Source organism: Muntiacus reevesi, chromosome 2 (genome assembly GCF_963930625.1).
Source record: "Muntiacus reevesi chromosome 2, mMunRee1.1, whole genome shotgun sequence".
NCBI classification, from domain to species: domain Eukaryota; kingdom Metazoa; phylum Chordata; class Mammalia; order Artiodactyla; family Cervidae; genus Muntiacus; species Muntiacus reevesi.
Genome location: NC_089250.1, coordinates 172,402,897 through 172,416,348, shown reverse-complemented (window position 1 = coordinate 172,416,348; position 13,452 = coordinate 172,402,897). Strand labels below are relative to the sequence as shown.

The 13,452-nt window shown below is 64.0% G+C and overlaps 2 protein-coding genes across 3 annotated transcripts in view; one reads left to right on the top strand and one right to left on the bottom strand.

The window, feature by feature from the left end:
• The first annotated feature begins 3,822 nt into the window (after window positions 1-3,822).
• NKX6-2 (NK6 homeobox 2) lies at window positions 3,823-4,969 on the top strand. Its single transcript, XM_065919234.1, has 3 exons — window positions 3,823-4,228; window positions 4,309-4,481; window positions 4,712-4,969. The coding sequence occupies exons 1-3, from the start codon at window positions 3,823-3,825 to the stop codon at window positions 4,967-4,969; spliced, it is 837 nt and encodes a 278-aa protein (XP_065775306.1).
• A 1,824-nt stretch (window positions 4,970-6,793) lies between these two features.
• The window catches only part of INPP5A (inositol polyphosphate-5-phosphatase A), a 152,423-nt gene continuing 145,764 nt past the window's right edge, over window positions 6,794-13,452 (bottom strand). Inside the window, exons 13-16 of one of the 2 annotated variants that reach the window (XM_065923591.1) lie at window positions 11,615-11,726; window positions 9,182-9,250; window positions 8,341-8,428; window positions 6,794-8,253 (exon numbers count right to left, since the gene is read on the bottom strand). In XM_065923591.1, coding sequence (XP_065779663.1) covers window positions 8,348-8,428; window positions 9,182-9,250; window positions 11,615-11,726 — 262 coding nt within the window. In that variant the 3' untranslated portion in view covers window positions 6,794-8,253; window positions 8,341-8,347. The remainder of the gene's footprint in view (window positions 8,254-8,340; window positions 8,429-9,181; window positions 9,251-11,614; window positions 11,727-13,452) is intronic. The other variant, XM_065923590.1, reaches the window with a different exon arrangement.

Below are 13,452 nucleotides of genomic sequence, written 5' to 3'. Positions count from 1 at the left end.
CACCCATCAGGCGGCCTCTCCGGCTCCAGGGCCCCGGGGGCCACGCCTCCACCCCGACATCCCTGCGCCCCCAGCTGGCAGGCACTTGGTTCTCTTGACCCGCCAACCCCTGGTGAGCAGCCCCTGACTCCGCCCCCAGGTGCGGTCCCCTCCTCTTGCTCCCAAGGTCGAGGACTGATCCCACGTGGGAGGACAAAGCCAGGGTCCTTTGCCCTTTGCAGGAAGCCATCGAGGGGGCGTGCTTGGGGCAGGGGGCAGCTCCACGACTTACCAGTCAAAATGGCAAATGTTCATTGGTTTGCCAACTCCAGAGCTATCTGCGTGGTTGGAGACGGGATCCAAGCTCCCTCCAGAGACGCACCCCCTTCCTCCCCTCCGTTCCCCGGCCCCACGCCGGCCAGGCTCTGACCCAGTCCGGCCTAGGACACCGGCTGGTCCTGGCTGGCCCTCCTGAGGGACCACCTTCCCTGACCTCCCTCTTCCCAGCTATCATTGGTCCCGTTCCTCTCCTGCACGGACTTGCGGGGTTTTTGTTTATTGTTGAAGAAGAGGGCGGCAGAGGATGAGATGGTTGGATGGCATCACCCACTCGGTGGACATGAATCTGAGCAGCTGCGGGAGCCAGAGGAGGACAGCGGAGCCTGGCCTGCTGCAGCCCATGGGGCCGCAAAGAGCCCGCCGACTTGGCGACTGAACAACACCAGTCGTGCCCGCCGGGGTGCAGGGTGGCGCTCGCTGTTCACGTGGCTCGCCCAGAGCGCGCCTGACACGGAGCATGACCCGATAAATAAACGTGACTAAGTCAAGATCTCTGCCAAACCGCGAGTTCCGCGCGTGCCCGCGACGTCAACGTGAGAGCGAGGCGAGGCGCACGGCCGCCTTCCTTGGTGGGGCTTCTCCTTCGGTACCAGGAGGGGGCATTGGCAGACCCGTCCGCTCCGGCCGAATCGGCGCCGGCGGCGGGACCCGAGGCGCTCCTTCCCCGCAGAACCCTCCCTCCCCCGGCCGACCCGGAGCGGGGAGGCGTTTCCTTCGGTCCTACCCGGGGGCCGGCTCCCGGGAGCGCCGGAGGAGAAGGTGGGGCGGGGGCCGGGCGCCAGGCGGAGGCACGCAGCCCCGGAGTGCCCGGAGATGGCGGGCCGACAGGTGGAACAGGTTGAGCCTACACACCCGGAACTGGGGCGCTGGGGTCGGGGGTGGCGGTGGGGGTTGTCCCGTCCCACCGCGTCCGGAAGGGTAGGCGGGCGGGCGTTTGGGGCTTGGGAAACCCCGCGCGCGGGGCGGGAGATGGCGTGTGGAGAGGGCACCGAGACACCCCGCGCCAGAGAGCATGGAGGTGCAGCTGCCCTCACCCCTCCTACGGCGCCCCCAACCCACTCTGGCCCCTCCAAACAGCACTCCGGCCCCCCATTCCGTACCCACAGCACCTAGCTCCCTGGAGAGCCAAGCGCGCTGCGGCTGCAGGCGATGCAGCCCCACTCGCGACCCCAAGCGTTTCGGCCGCAGCCTAGGGAGGGCCCCGGGGCTCAGGGCAGCGGCTCGCCACTGTTTCCTCAGAGGGACGAAGGATGCAGAGGACCCAGCCTGGGGTTCGAGGAGCCGAGCGCGGCGCCCAGAGCGGCAGTGTTCCTCCTGCCACCGAATCAAGGTCTCAGGGAGGATAACGCGCCCTGTGGACTGTCCGGGCACGCCACGCCTGGCCCGCCAAGGGGACTTTGGCCGCAGCAATCCAGAACCTGCTCCCCGGGGCAGAGTCGGGAAAGGGAGCCGGCCCGCCCCTCACGTGGCCCCGCCCCAGTCCCTCTGGTCCCTCCCCCAAGTCCTGACCTCCCGCCCGGATCAGAGGCTTGGGAGGCCCGGCCGCCGCCTTCCAGGAGCCCAGAGGGGCCCAAACCCGGCAGAAAAGGATCCGCGGCTGCGCTTTCGGGGCACACAAACGCTGTGCCCCAAGTAAGGGGCGCAAGCCAGGCCCGGGGCGGATCTCAGGGCGCAGCCGCCATAGTGAGCGCGGAGAAACTCGGTGTCCGGGGTCTGGCTTGGCTGGTGCGGATCGCCTGCGGGGCAGCCGCACCCGGATCCCGCGAGTGCGGCCCGGTCAAGCAAGCAGGAAGGGAGAAAGTCCCTTGAGCGCGGGCTGCACCGCACACGAAGCCGGCCGGTATCACGCGCGGTGGCACGCCGCCCGGGACAGCACGGTGCGCGCCCACGCGGGCAATGGGAACCACCTAATGCCCGCCCAGCCCCGGCGGCAAGTGGCTTTCTTAGAGGCGATCTGGCGTAGGGACTTGCAGCACCACATCCGTAGAACTGCACAAAACGAAAAGAGACCCCTGGAGATCTCGGTACCAGGGGACGCTGGGTCCCCGCCCAGAGCCGAGAGGGCTGCTCTCGTCTGCGCCACCGAAATCCTGGCGGCCCGGGTGAAACGGGAAAGTCGTTGCTAACCGGCTGCACCAGGCCCGAGAGAGGGCGGCTGGCAGACACCGCTCCCTACCCGCCCCAGCCCCGGACACGAAACAGCGGCCGTCAGTTGGTACGCGTTCCCGTTACGTTCCCAACGGGCAGTGAATAATAGTAATAACCGTCACTTAATATGTGACACCACCCAAGAGAACCTAGGAGGCAACGTCCACGATTGTACTCGGCGCCTGCTCTCCGCCGGCGCTCGCAGTTTACTGCGATCGTATTTGAATCCGCACAACCATCTACAGGGTGGGAGGAGTGCTCACCCCGAGGACGACACCACGCGCCCGGCGTGCCCGTCAAAAGGCCGCGCTTCTGCCCGCGGCCCCACACGCCCCGCTCAGTCTGCCAGGGTCCCCGACCCCAGGCTACGGCCGCGCTTTGCGAGGGAGCGGCTGCACGTAAGGTCCCGCGCGGCGTCCAGGCCCGAGCTCCGGGTTCAGGTTGCCTCCCAGGAGTGAGTGCGACCGCACGACCGGGAAATATACCAACCCAGCCGAGTACAGCCCCGCGGGCCGGGAGTGGACGGGGACCCGGTCCCCATACACACCACACGCGACCCGGAGGCCCCGGGGCAGGCCTCGCCGAGGCGCCAGCCACTGGGTTGGGAAACAGAGCGGATTCTCGCGGGCCAAGTCTAACCTTCGGCCCGTGGGCGCTGACGTCCCGCTTCTCGCGCCCTCTGCATCCCGGAGCAGGAGGTTCTCGCAAACGTTCTCGGTCCTCCCTCAAACCTGGGACCGTGACCCCGGGAGTGCCTGCCGGTTCCCCGCGCCCTCCCACCGGCGCCTCTGCTCCGAACAGGGCGCACCGCGTGTGCCGAGTGGATCCTCAAATCTGCATTCTCTCGGTGATAAAATATGCTCTCGTATTTTTTCCTGATTTCCCATTAAAACCTTTGCCTAACTAAACTCCCATCCAACGGGATTTATTTCGTCCCCGGGGAGATAAATCAGGGGGCAAATTTACGGCCCGGGAGGGACCCGCCGCGCTAATGGGCGCTTCATGGAGTGCGCGGCGGGGGCGCGCGGACGGCGGGCGCTGGCCAATGGCCGGGCCGCGGGCGCCCACAGCCAATCAGCGCGCGCGCCGCGCCAGGGCCCCGCGGTTATCAGCGCGTCCGGCCCGCGCGGCGCCGCTCCGACCGGCCCCGGGGCTGCCGCCGCCGCCGCCTCCCGGAGCGCCCCCGCCACCGCCCGCCCTGCGCCGGAGCCGCCACCCGCCCTCGAGCCCGCCCTCCGCGCCGTCGGCGCCCTCGCCCGGCGCCCGCCCGGGCCGCGCGCAAACTTCCCGGGCCGGCGGGCGGCGGCGGCGGCGGCGGGGCCCGGATGGGCGCCCGGGCCGGCGGCGGCGGCGCCCATGGACGCTAACCGCCCGGGCGCGTTCGTGCTGAGCAGCGCCCCGCTGGCCGCGCTGCACAACATGGCCGAGATGAAGACGTCGCTGTTCCCATATGCGCTGCAGGGCCCGGCCGGCTTCAAGGCGCCCGCGCTGGGCGGCCTGGGCGCGCAGCTGCCGCTTGGCACCCCGCACGGCATCAGCGACATCCTGGGGAGGCCGGTGGGCGCGGCGGGCGGCGGCCTTCTGGGCGGCTTGCCCCGGCTCAACGGGCTGGCCTCGTCAGCTGGCGTCTACTTCGGGCCCGCGGCCGCCGTGGCGCGCGGCTATCCCAAGCCCCTGGCCGAGCTTCCCGGGCGCCCGCCTATCTTTTGGCCCGGAGTGGTGCAGGGCTCACCCTGGAGGGATCCTCGCCTGACCGGCCCGGGTAAGTGGCCCGCGCGCGGGTTCGGCGTGGGGCGGGCGCGGGCGGGACCGCTGGCCGCACTCACCGAGCCCCCTCTGCAGCCCAGGCCGGCGGGGTCCTGGACAAGGACGGCAAGAAGAAGCACTCGCGGCCGACCTTCTCGGGCCAGCAGATCTTCGCGCTGGAGAAGACTTTCGAGCAGACGAAGTACCTGGCGGGGCCCGAGCGTGCGCGCCTCGCCTACTCCCTGGGCATGACTGAGAGCCAGGTCAAGGTGAGGCGGCGTCGCGCGGGGCTCGCTTCGCCGCAGCCCGCTCGCTCCCCCGCGTCCTGCGAAAGGCGCGCGAGCGGCCGCGCTGTGGCCGGGGCCGGAGCGGAGGGGCAGCCTGGGGCGGGCCTCGGCGTCCGCGCGGGCGCCAGCGGCTGGCCCAGGCCGCCGAGGGGCCGAACTGCCGCCGGCGGCTGCTCCGGGAGACCCCGCGTGATGGGCGCCCTCCACCCCAGGTGTGGTTCCAGAACCGCCGGACCAAGTGGCGCAAGCGGCACGCGGCGGAGATGGCGTCGGCCAAGAAGAAGCAGGACTCGGACGCCGAGAAGCTGAAGGTGGGCGGCTCGGACGCGGAGGACGACGACGACGAGTACAACCGGCCCCTGGACCCCAACTCGGACGACGAGAAAATCACGCGGCTGCTCAAGAAGCACAAAGCCCCGAACTTGACGCTGGTCAGCCCGTGCGGTGGCGGCGCGGGGGACGCCTCGTGAGGGCGCGGGGCCGGGCCGGACAACCAGGGTACGGACGCGGGCCGGCGCCCTCGCCAGCCGCCCGCGCCGCAGTGTGTATATATATTTTTACAGAGTAAGTTATACGGCGGCCCGGCTCGGGCTCTGCATCGGGGCCGCCGGCGCCGCGCGTCCCTGGTGGAATCACTTTGTATAATCAATAAATTATTTAACATGTCCCCGTCGGAGCTGCGGCTCCGTAGGCCCTTCGCCTGTTTCTTCCCATTCGGAAAGCCGCGGGCGAGGCGGCGGCGCGGCCTCCGCTCCTGCCGGGGACACCGTGCCGGGCCGCTGTCCAGTGTCCAGGCCCGCGGGCCCGCGCCTTCGGCGGGAAGGGCGCCTGGGGCTTGCGCGGGCCGGGCTCGGCAGCGGGCCCGACGGAGGCCGGGGGTCCCGCGTTCCGGGCGCCCAGGCGGCAGCAGCTCGCAGAAGCGAGGGCGCCGAGAGGACCCGCGCGGGGAAGGCGGCCCGGCCTCGCGGGCCCTCGGACCGTCCGCAGAGAGAAGGGGCTCCCGTGCCGGGAGCCGCGAGGAGCCGGACTCCGCGGGCTGGAGCAGAGCGGACGGCGCGGGGCGGAGCAGGGAGCAGGTAGGGCCTCTTGTTCCCCGCCCCACTCCGGCCGCCCCAGGGCTAGGGGCCTCCTTTCGCGGCTCCGATGGATGAAGTTTGGGCATGTTTAAACACATTCCCGGTGCCCGCCCCACCGCGGGCGGTAGCTTTGGGTGGGTGGGGGGTCGGTGAAGGTCGCCTCTGGGCCCCGGCTCCTGCCCACCTGCTCTGGTCTGATTATGTAGTCAACCCGCCCAGCCTTAGTAGCTGCAGACTTCGGAAGTCGTGCTAAACTCAACACTGGGTGAAATAAATCAGGTTTTAAACTCATCAGCACCATAGCTGATCTGCTGCTATTATTTAGATATTTTATGGGTAGAAAGTGTGACTTAATTCAAAGGACTACAAAGATATTTTATGGGTAGAAAGTGAGATTTAATTCACAGGACTACAAAGAGAAGCCCAAAGGAATTCTGCCAGCAGCTCGTAGTTCTCTGGGGGCCCTGGGGTTTGCAGTGGAAGCATGTCTGGCAGCCTCTTGAGCTCCATCCCCCCTCCGGGGTAGCTCAGCTTGCACCCCAGGGTGCCCGCACCGGCCAGACCCCCCAGGCCCCACTGTGGAGAGGCAGGGAAGCTCTCCTCTCTGGCGTGTTCTTCACCCCCACCTCAGAGGCAAGGATTGTGGTGAACAGCCTGGATCTCTCTGCTTCACGGGAAAATCCCCCCTGCCCCCCTCCCCAGACTGGATGCTCCCCGTGGTTGCAGCTTCATGGGCATGACTGGTGTTAATTTTAAAAGTTAAATATAAAGGGTTATATTACTGTAAGATTTATCTTGGAAGTCGTTACTGGAAATGTTAAAAAGAGTAAAAGGCTGAGTTTTTTTTTTTTTTTTCCACACAACTGCATCAATTTTAAAAACAGATGCTTTCCACTGACTGGTTTTCTTTTTAAGAGAGAACTTTAAAAAATTTTTATGTGCATAAAAACTATTCTTTCAGCTCTAAGTTGGGAGCAAAGGACTTTTCCAGTTTTAAAGTTTTGAGGAAAGCAATGCATTTATGTAATTTCGTTTAAAAAATGCTGAGGGGTAAATCCCAGCAGGTACCTATTCCAAAAGACGTTCTTTCTTTTCCCCGTCACGGCTCAGCTCTGTGACAGAATCCGACAGGACATGGAGCCTGGGTCGCGGACGAGGTGACCTGGACTGCAGCCTGCAAAGGGCCCGGAGCGCCAGAGGAGGAAACACAATCAAACGTTGTTTTCACCAAAATCAATTTTATTGCTTAGGGACCGGAGCGGTCATTTCCAAAGGCCTCCAGAGTGACCAACAGCTGAAACCCTGCTACACAGAAATCACCGTGGGCCGGAGCAGCCGTGGGCACGTGGACAGAGTGACTACAGCTTGACACACACCCCGATCATTCTGTCGAGGATGCCGGAACGGCCGTGCGCACGTGGACAGAGTGACCACAGCTTGGCACACACCCCCATCATTCTGTCGAGGATGCAGACTCGGCTGGTGGACGCCAAACCGCTCGCGCCGGTAGTGATTCACCTAAAGCAAGCATCGCCCCGGCGCCCGCACCCAGCCCGGGGGTTCTGTAGTGTTAAACAGATCAATAAACGTCATTTGTGTTTCCCCCTCGGGCCGGGCGCCACCTCTGACCGCCGTGCTGGGTGTCGGGGGCAGGGACGTGCGGCAGGGTCACGGCGGGCCGTGGGAGGCGCGGCAACCGGGGACGGGTACAGTTTGTTTCTCTTAATAGTTTATATACAGCCCATGTTAAAAGCGGTTTCTATCGGAAGCAGACTAGGCTAGTTTTATTTCTCCCATGATATTATTGTTTTATGTAGAATACTTGGCACCATAGAACAGTAACAAAAGACGGACAAAACGGTTTACAAAATTCTTGAAAGGTACACCCGAGCTAGCTATAAACTTCACATTCAGTTCTTGATATTACACAGAAGGAGGCCTAGGAGTCTGACTGTGCGCGTGAGCGCCGCGGGCCGCCCGAGCCCCACCGCGCGGCCGGGAGCAGTCCCGGCTTGACAGCCGTGTTTGGGCGTGCAGGCGGCCGGCTCCCAGACTCAGTTCTACTGCTGATAGGACACTCAAGCATTCATACTGGAAAGTATATTTAGCGTAAGTTTTGGTAAGGTTTATAAATTATTTTTAAAAAGTATATATTTATATATATTTATATATATATAAATGGAAAGCAGCTGCAGTGTGACTCAGAAGCCATGTAACATGGCACCAGAGTGACGACGGGAGGGGCCTCCAGAGCGGAAGCGGGGGCCTCGTGCCCCCGGCGTGGAGCCTGGCCGCCCGCTCAGCCCCCGCTGCAGCGTGACTCTGAGCCCCGCGGGGTTTCTGCGCCCGAGAAGCTCCTCCACGCTGACAATGATTAAAAATCGAAAACCGTGACATCTAAAATACAGATCTTTTTGCTGTCTATTAGAGTTTTGGCAACAAGACTGTGACTCGTTAAAAAAAAAACCCAATGTTTCTACTTGATGCCGCATGGACAGACACGACGGTGAGGTATGTGAGGCTTGTCCGGAGCGCCGTCCGGGGCTGAAGCAGAGTGTGGGGCTGGCCGTCTGGCGGTGGCACTCGGGCGGGTCTGGACGCAGCTGTCGGAGGACGTGGGCCCTGGTTCTACGGGGGGGTCTCGCCGGGGGTCCCCTCGAGGCGCTGGCATCGCCTCCCTGCCGTGGAATCAGGCGTTGGTTACAGAGGCACACACACCGGGAAAAGCTCAGAAAGGTGAACTCGAGGGAAGGAGGCATATTTACCACCACGTCACTGCACCACACAACACTTGTGCACACGTGCGTGAGGTTTACCTGCCCCGGGCGCGATGCGGAAGGCCAGGAACACGGGCTGCGGGGGAGAAGAGAGGCCGTCAGGGCCGACCGTCCACGGCCAGCGGGCCCAGTGCCCGACCCTGTCCTGGGGAGCTGGCCCTGGGCGACCCGAGGCGGGAGGCAGAGGGCCTTCGTGCTCCATAGAGACGGCATTATTTCCACATAGAAACCGGTGTAAAAGCTCATTTCAGAGCCACGATTCAGGCCCCAAGAACACAGGGAAGGACGGAGCCTGGCCAGGGATCCAGCCGCTGGGTCACGTGGGCGGCCGGCCTGAGAAGGGGAAGCGGTGACCATCTCTCCCGGGCTGCCGGGGACACCGGACCTGTGGCCCCATGCCCCTCAGAGGGGCTGCAGGCTGGGGGCCAGGCAGAGTCACACATCCAAGGTTGGTCCCGGAACAACCGGGCGGTTGTTGGGCATTCCCTGAGGCTGGGCGGTGACACGGACGTCTCCTCCAACCCCGGCGGCAGGGGCGGAGGCCAGTAAGATGCTCGGGTGCAGGCTCGGAAACACCTCCAGAGGGACCAGGGGACACGGTCCTCTGGCAGACACGAACTCCGTCTCGTTCTGCTGTGACCCGTCTCCTGCCTTCCTGTCCACCTGCCTCACCACCCCCTATGCACCTGCTGGTGCTCTATTAAAATCAAACACAGGCGGACTCGGCCACGTCTGTGAAGCCGGACCAGGAGGCAGAGAAGGGGGTCAGGAGGAGCACCCCGACTGCCCCGCCCCCCACGCCCCCCACGCCCCCGCACCACCCGGTCACCTTGTGGTCTCCCATGCAGACATTGGGCCCGATGTGGTCGTAGGTGACGACCTTCTCCTCACTCTCCGACTGGGAAAAGCAAACAGAGGGAGAGATGTGGGAGGCAGAAGCGGGGGGCTTCCTGGGCAGCAGCAGGGACAGCCCCGGTGGCTCTGCCACCCTCCGCCACCCTGCCCGCTCCTCCCTGGGGCTCCAGCCAGCTCAGAACTGTCAGTGAGCTGCTGGCCCCCGGGAGGGAGTGGCCGGAGGCAGCACTCGGCCCCTGCTCGCAGGGGGGGAGGGCTCCAGCCTCGGGAGGGTGGCAACCTTCCTTGGGGGCTGGAGGCAACGTTCCCTGGGGGCTGGCGTGGCCTCTGCTCATGGCCATCAGGTCAGATGGCAGCTTTCCTTCCAGGTGTGTTCCTGGCACCAGAGAGTCCCACCTGGTCTCCGTTTTCCCCCTTGGCATTTGTTTTTGACCCAGAACTCCCTGTTCACAGGAGAACAGACACCCCTGAACACACAGGGCTGAGCGCTCAGACCTCCCCGCCGCCAGCCTGCGGGCACCACCCAGGACGTGCTGCTGGTGGTCAGTCCCGACTCCAGCTGGGCAGGGCTTTCACAGCCGCAGCTGAAGCCTCTGAGACCATAAACTGAATTATCCTTAATGCAGTAGGAAGTGTAAGGTCAGCTTTACTTTCCAGCATGGTCGCCTGCCAGGAACTGCGACAACAGACCCCCGCACACCCGTGGTGGCCACAGCGCCTCCCTGGAGTGGGAAGCATTCATCAAACGCAGCGTGGTAATTTACAAAGGCAGCATAAAATTGTGGATTTCCAAGTGCATAATCGTGAGACAGATAAACAGATCACAGCAGGCTCCTCACACCTCCCTGAGCATCCATCACGGCAGCCGCCCCCTCCGAGTTCGGGGCGGGAAGCAGAACCGACATGACGCTGAGCTGACCGAGCGTGGCATGATGGATGATGCCGCGGAAGCTGCGGCGAGGTGGCTGCTGGGCCGGTGACGCGCTCCACCATGGGAGCCCCCAGGGGAGGGCCCGCCGGGGACCCCCCTGGCCAGGAAGGCTCCGAGTCCTCTCCACGATGGGCCACCCAGCCAGGCTCCGTCCCCACGAGTCTGCAGCATCAAACCTCCGGCCCGAGAGCGGAGACGAGGCCACTCGCAGGTGGCCGCCTGCCGTCCGCCTTCCTGGACTCTGCAGCCCTGGGCGCCTCCCGACACCAGGCGCTCCGGCTGCCCTGGTGACTTCACTGCAAGATGCCTTTTCCCTGGAAGATGACCCTCACCTCCTCTCTGCCCCAGTGAGCCCGCTCTGGCCGCAGCTCGGGGCTCCGCTGGCCCAGTGCACTCAGAGCCGGCAGGTGTGGCCCACCGTGTCCACTGTCCACTCTGCTTCCTCTCGGCCCATCACGGAACCCGGGGGCAGGCCTGGCAGGGGGCGCGGGACTGAGTCTGAGGCCACAGGTGCGTGCAAGGTCTGTGCGGTCAGGGCCCGCCTGTCCCTTGCGGCTTACGTTGTGAAGGCTGCTCGTGGGAGGGCCCACGGCCCGTCCTCCGTGCTGGGCTCTGGGGGCCTGCCCACCAGCTGTCCAGCCAGCCCCCCGGCCCTGTCACAGCGCGCTCAATGCAGCCTCCGTGCACCCAGCGCAGTTCAGGAGGTCTCTCCCCGGGAGCTGGCTCATAGCAGGGCGTCCAGGGCTGCCCTCCCCGGAAAGGCCAGCAAGATCTTCCGTAGGGGGGCCGCCGGGCCGCTGGCGGGGGTCGGCGTGCACCTGGCTGGTCCCAGAAGCTCTGCCCTCCCGGCTGCGTCTCTGGATGAGGCTCTGGGCCCCGGAGGCAGACAGGACTCCTCAGAGTAACCGCGGGGGCCATGCAGGCTGCTGACCAGAGCCCTGGACGTCCTGGGTTGAGGTCAGGGGACCACCCGCCCCATCCTGACTGGCTGCCCACGTCACTCAGAGGCAGGACTGCTGCCCTCATGAATCAATGCACTTCATTATTGTATTTTTTCACTGATGGGGTTGACAAAACCGGTGCAGATATTGATTCTTGAGAGCAGTCCTTTTGTGTTAAACGTGGGTATTGGAAACCCCAGGAATCGAGAGGCTACAGGAGCTGGTGCCCGGCTCCGCCCCAGGCCTGCAGCAGCCTCCAGTCCCGGGCGTTCCTGTGACTCAGCTCAGATTTACAACTTAAGGAAACAGGACAACTTCACAGCTCAGGAGCTCTTTCGAGGACAAGAGCCCATTGACTTCTCCGAGCACGCAATAAACTGAAACGACTGCTGACGCCCTGGCGACCGACAGTTTACGCTGTTTTGACCCCAGAACCTGGGCTGCACCCCAGCCCGAGGACTACAGGCGGCAGGAGGGAGCCCCCAGGCCGGCCGCCCCCCAGCCCGCCCCCCGCCGGCCCTCCGGCCTCACTCACCCTGAGGATCAGCTCCTTGGCGGACGGGGACATGAGCACGCGGTCACACCAGGCGGGGCAGCGGGTGTTCATGTACTGCCGGCCCTGGCTGCAGTCCTCACTGTACGGGTAGCTGGGGACACAGGACAGGCGCCGTCAGCAGCCGCCGCTGGCCCCCTCCAGCCCCTCCTCCACGGGGGGAGGCCCGCGGGCCCGCGCCCCAGAAAGGCCCAGCCCGTCCGGGGGACAGAGAGGCGACAGGGGCTTCCAGAACCGAGTCCCGCACTTCCCTCCCAGCACTTCAGATAAATCCCCCCAAGTACGCAGCTCGTCTTCTCAACTTGACTTTGCTTCTGGACGCAGCCTAAAGCACAAACCTTCAGGATGCCTGTGGACGGCTGGCTGACCCGTTCCTTTGCCCTCAGCATGTGTCCTGTGCCCCGTGTGTGGGAGGCCTGGACCAGCGGGACAAACGTCCTGGTCCCCTCCTAAGCACCAGGCCAGGCACACAGCCTTCTTGGTCAAATATCACCATTTTCAGTTCAGTTCAGTCGTTCAGTCACGTCTGACTCTTTGTGACCCCATAAACCGCAGCACACCAGGCCTCCCTGTCCATCGCCAACTGCCGGAGTTTACCCAAACCCATGTCCATTGAGTCAGTGATGCCATCCAACCATCTGATCCTCTGTTGTCCCCTTCTCCTGCCCTCAATCACCATTTTATATTTATCATTACAGACAAGAATCTACACATGGTCCAACTCTGAATTAGGGGCCACGGAGGAGTCCAAGAAGCACTCCCTAACCTTTAACACAAAGGTGGACCTGTCCGCTGCAGGGAGGCAGCCCCTGCGGGCCTCATCTGTGCGATGCATGCTGTCCCTGTGTTAAACGCACTTTTGTTTTTCACAAAAGTGAACCCTGGAGCTTTTTCCGTAATAATTTGTCCTGTAAAAGCATCTCTCCCCACGTGGAGCACTCATCCATACTTGGGAAGGGATGAGTCCCTGTGGAGAGTTAGACACTCTGCCTGGGCGGAGCCAGAACGTGTGCGTCTGCCCAGTGTGTTGGTCACGGTCGCCCCGAGGCACACACCTGGGCACAGCCCCCCACAGGGGGCTCAGCAGCCCACTCCCAGCCAGGGCACCCGACCGCAGCCAGCTGCCCGGGACCCTGCTTCCTGTTTGCTCCCAGACCCGTTTCAGCAGCAAACATCTATCCACTCTTGGAGGCGTTTTGGTTACTTATAGGTTTGGGGAGTTCTTGGCTGTGATGGGTGGACCCCCAGGGGCCCAAGACTCTGTTGGGAGCTGGAAGGTAATCTCTGTGCTCGTGGCCACACAGACAGTGCCCCGCCCCACACCGCACAGGCAAAGCCACGGGAATGATTCCTGGACTGGATCTCGAGCCTGTGAGACCCGGTTTAGGAGTCGGTGGGAGGAGTGGGGAGCACGTGGAAGGTGGGACCCTCAGACCTCAGGGAAGGGAGGTTTGGAAGGGGCTGTCCCGAGGGCAGGGGTCAGGGCATGGCTGCGTGGGGGCGAGGAGAGCCTTCCACGTCACGGGAAGCCGCTGCCGCGCCTCGGTGGGAGAGCTCGCTAGGCTCTCTCACTCACACTTTGATCCTTGTTTGCAAGCCAATGACAGTGTGATGTGGGGTGTGTTCACTGCTGGGATGATGAGGGCAGAGGTAGAGAGGCTCTGAAAACCAGGTATGCCAGCCAGAGAATGCCACTCAGTACCCCTGCTGTCTCAGCAGCTCCTGCCTGCTGGCACCAGCAGTGCCCATGGCGCATGATTCCCTGGTTGACAGGCTGGATGCCCTGAGGTGGCCACTGTCTCTCAGGCGGACACTGTCCA

Excerpts from the sequence above, each read along its gene's own strand:
- NKX6-2 (XM_065919234.1), top strand. The coding sequence starts at position 3,823 with ATGGACGCTAACCGCCCGGGCGCGTTCGTGCTGAGCAGCGCCCCGCTG. Across the intron at positions 4,229-4,308 it reads TCCTCGCCTGACCGGCCCGG|CCCAGGCCGGCGGGGTCCTG; the intron begins GTAAGTGGCCCG and ends CCCCCTCTGCAG. Across the intron at positions 4,482-4,711 it reads TGACTGAGAGCCAGGTCAAG|GTGTGGTTCCAGAACCGCCG; the intron begins GTGAGGCGGCGT and ends CCTCCACCCCAG.